The 3,926-nt window shown below is 41.3% G+C and overlaps 1 protein-coding gene across 1 annotated transcript in view; it reads left to right on the forward strand.

The window, feature by feature from the left end:
• Window positions 1-1,831, forward strand: part of LOC107595904 (CTP synthase 1-like) — an 18,930-nt gene extending 17,099 nt beyond the window's left edge. Inside the window, exons 14-17 of the mRNA XM_016286494.1 lie at window positions 739-835; window positions 1,035-1,179; window positions 1,382-1,477; window positions 1,563-1,831. Of these exons, the coding sequence (XP_016141980.1) occupies window positions 739-835; window positions 1,035-1,179; window positions 1,382-1,466 (327 nt within the window). The 3' untranslated portion in view covers window positions 1,467-1,477; window positions 1,563-1,831. The remainder of the gene's footprint in view (window positions 1-738; window positions 836-1,034; window positions 1,180-1,381; window positions 1,478-1,562) is intronic.
• The last annotated feature ends 2,095 nt before the right edge of the window (window positions 1,832-3,926 follow it).

A 3,926-nucleotide genomic window follows, 5' to 3' on the forward strand; every position in this document is an offset into this window, starting at 1 on the left:
GAAAACATGAAAAAGAAGAACCCAGTAGGTTTGGTTTTGTAAGCCTTTCTCTGCAAGAATGTGAGAAAATGAGCCGATCAGATTTCTCTCCCCTTCTGACGTAGGAAGGGGTTCTTATTATAATATTGCCGCTCATTAAGCTGCTCGTTTCCACCCACGGTGCTCAGCCGCCATTGTTGATTTTTTTTAGCAGGTCCGAGCTGTAAAGGCGCAGCTCTATTCTGGAAAAGGGGGCGGGGAGCAGCAGCTCATTTGCATTTAAAGAGACAGGCCCGAAAAACGGCGTGTTTCTGCTTCCACTCAAGAGAGGCATTTTCAAAATGATATCATGATCTATGGAGTATTTTGAGCTGAAACTTAACGGACACATTCTGGGGACACCAGAGACTTATATGACACGTAAAAAGGGGCATAATATTTTTCCTTTAACATACATTTTACGTAATATGAGCTTTTTTTGTGTGTTTTTTTTACACTTTAGGAACTGGTTAGTGGAGGAGACTGAATATGTATTAAATATGATCTAATAAAGCTCTTTATACATATATATATATCTTGGCAACAACAGCAATTATACTCAGTTAAGTTTTGTTCTGAAGACATGTATTGCACATGGAAGCGAGCAAGTTGAAGTTAGTGATTAAAATGAGTCCATGTAAACAAATCTGGTACTGAGTATTTGTATTCTTAGGGGTGCGAGCATGGATGAAACCAATATTGTTCGTTCTGTGTGAGCAGGTGAACCCAGAGCTGAAGCAGCATTTTGAGGAGAAGGGCTTCCGTTTTGTGGGTCAGGACGTGGAGGGTGAGAGAATGGAGGTCATCGAGCTGGATGGTACGTCACTTTCATTTATATAGCGCTTTAGACAATACAGCTCATGTCAAAGCAGCTTTACAGTGTATGTTTCAATAATGCAGCCCTAGAAAGAGGACAGTAGTGAAGTCATTTAGTCAGTTCAGTTCATTGTTGATGATTGAAATACAGAAAAATATGCTTTGCAGTAATTTGACTGAGTTTTTTTTTGTTTTTGCAGATCACCCATATTTTGTTGGTGTCCAGTATCACCCAGAATTCACATCCAGACCCATAAAACCATCTCCGCCGTACTTTGGCCTGTTGTTAGCCGCTGCAGGGAGGCTTCCAGGTTATCTTCAGAAAGGCTGTCGGCTTTCACCACGGTATGCACCGATGTCTGAGAAGCAAAACTTCTCTCAGCCAATGATATCAAGAGATTCGTCACAATAAAAAAACTGTTTGCTGTTTTACTGTTTTGACTCCAGACAAAATCTCTTCAACCAGCAGATCGTTTTGTTATACCAGGCATCAGAACCTTTGAGTAGTTTTGCATGATAGCAAACGAAAGTGGTTTTCTGTTGACAGAGAAACATACAGTGACCAGAGCGGCAGCAGTTCTCCAGACTCAGAGATCGCGGACTTCAAACTACCCTCCCTCACTCAGGATTGAATCAGTTGATGGTATAGTGCAGCGTGACATTGTATTTGTATACAGCATGGTTTCCAGACAAGCTTTAGTTTTATATTTATTCTCATTTCTTTTCAGGGCCTGCTTTAGTGAAAACAGGATTTGCCAGACTGGCAGCTTCATTAACACATTCTCCATTGTATGTGATGCTGCCAATTAAACCAGTGGAAATGAGGTGTAAACTGCTAGATGTCTGCTTAAGATTTGTTCCCCCATGCATAGCTTTTAAGCTGACAGTTGTCGGGTTTTCAAAATGTCCAAAAGAGAAATACCAATTTTTCATAGAGCCAAGGATTCTTTATTCAGAAATAATGGCACTTTTACAGAACAAAGACTATTAAAAGTGTCTAAAGTGAATTGAACAGCTAGGCCTGTCACAATCAATATATTATTTACTTGTCACCATATTTTGTACATGAGGTGCTCATTCACATTTAAAACCTGCACATATGGCCTTGTTTAGGGATCGGTGCCTCTGTGCATACAGACATCTGACTGCTGCATAGTGACTGTTTTTCAGGAATATTATGCACCCTTAAGTTACAGAAAATATCAGGGAAAAATCGTTTTTTAATTTTTTTTCCACTTGGTACTTTGCTAGAAAGTGTTAAATATTGATCATTTCCATCAATATTATGGGGGGGCGGCGGGAGAATTAAGGGTCTTCATTTGAAAGGGTTTAGGCTCTCTTGCCTTATGCCGTTACATTGATATATTTAGTGGCATAAAATGACTAACATTGCTTAATCGCAATTATTTTTGGGGCAATATGTCGCACAACCAAGAATACTACTAAAGTCAGAAATGTTAGACAAAGCCACACTTTATTGGGTTTGATAACAGCTTCCACTCGCTGGGCAGGAGCCACTGGAAACCTAAAATAAGAGAAACACTGTAAGCCACAACAGACATGCTAGATGCCTCAAACTGACAAGCACTGATCTCAGTCCCATATCCGCAAGTTTCATCCAGCAGTCACCATCAAATCTGTCATCCTTGATCAGGAATCACCATTTTATTGCGAGCATCAGCAGCGTCATACCTGCACTTGCTCCACCGGTCCCACAGACCATCAGCTCCTGTAAGAGAACGGCTATTAGTAGAGAGCACAGAAAAAGTCATGCAAGAGCAGTGCTGAGTGTTGGACAGTCGAGTGATCGATGCAGACACCGGCTGGTGGAGAACCTGGTATACGCTGACAGCACAGATTCTCAGGAAACATGCAAAAGGACACTAAAGATGCTGAGCTCACCAGTGCACTGACCCACAGCGATGGGCGTCTCCTCCCTGCCAGCACTGCACCATCTGACGGAGATACACGTACAACATTAAAGTCAAGTTACAAAGAACACCATAAACACAGAAGTGCCGTTTGGCTCAGGAGCGTTTGGGTCATAACAGAGCAGTTCTCTCAGAGAGGGCAAGTTTGTCATCACAGCCAGCACTGAAACAGAAAACCCAAAACAGAAACCAACCTGTTAATGAAGGCTCCCTCGGACCATCTCAAGGAGTATCTCATTCATATTCATCTCCTCTTGCATCAGCTGACCTGTATGGAGGAGAAACCGTTAGGCAGGGATACTACTTATAGTAGGACATCCGTGGAGACAGGTTTCGGTTGTCCTTTTCCTTAATGTTGCTGGGACAGCTACAGGTGAACTGTACAGCGACCGTCGGTAAAAGTGTTGCTATCGGCTCCTGTATGACCGGACCAGTTATAGAAGAACGGGAACGACTTCGATCAGGGCCTTGAACCGTCAAATTATAACTTCACATGCACAAACAAATGAGCCATCGCTCAAAGAAGAAAAAAAAAAAAAAAAAGTTGGATTTACTTCGTCGACAGCCTCCAAGTAACTGGGTTATGTTGCATTTAAATTAACATTTCAGTCAACTTAAGGTTATTACATAAGGTTAATTCAATGCCATTTAGTAGAATCAGGTTAACGTTAAATTTAGTCCAAAACCATCAAAGTTCAATTATCCTAAAATAAATAAGTAATCCATCTTAATTGATTAGTTTTATGTAACGAATGGGTTTAAAGGGGTCATATGATGCGATTTCAAGTTTTCCTTTCTCTTTCTCTTGTTACAAGCTGATTGTGCATAGATAAGATCCCTGAAGTTGCAAAGACTAAAGTCTCAAAACCAAAGAGATATTCTTTATCAAAGTTAAGACTCTGCCACGCCCCCTAAAACGGCTCGTTCTAACACGCCCTCACATATCTACCTCACTATGTGGAAATATTAGCATAATGCCGCCCAAATGTGCACGCAAAGAAAGAAGGCGTGGTTGTGCATTATTTCAGTATCACGTGTGTCACCGTGATAGGGTTTAGTGTTTGTGTGCATGACACTGTGCTCCTTCTATATATAAATATTGCCCTCCTCAGCTCCTAGAAAAGCTGTTTGTGATGGGCTTTGGTTCATCATGTGACTTTC

This window comes from Sinocyclocheilus grahami, unplaced genomic scaffold, assembly GCF_001515645.1.
Source record: "Sinocyclocheilus grahami isolate Dianchi unplaced genomic scaffold, SAMN03320097.WGS_v1.1 scaffold210.1, whole genome shotgun sequence".
Classification (NCBI taxonomy): Eukaryota; Metazoa; Chordata; class Actinopteri; order Cypriniformes; family Cyprinidae; genus Sinocyclocheilus; species Sinocyclocheilus grahami.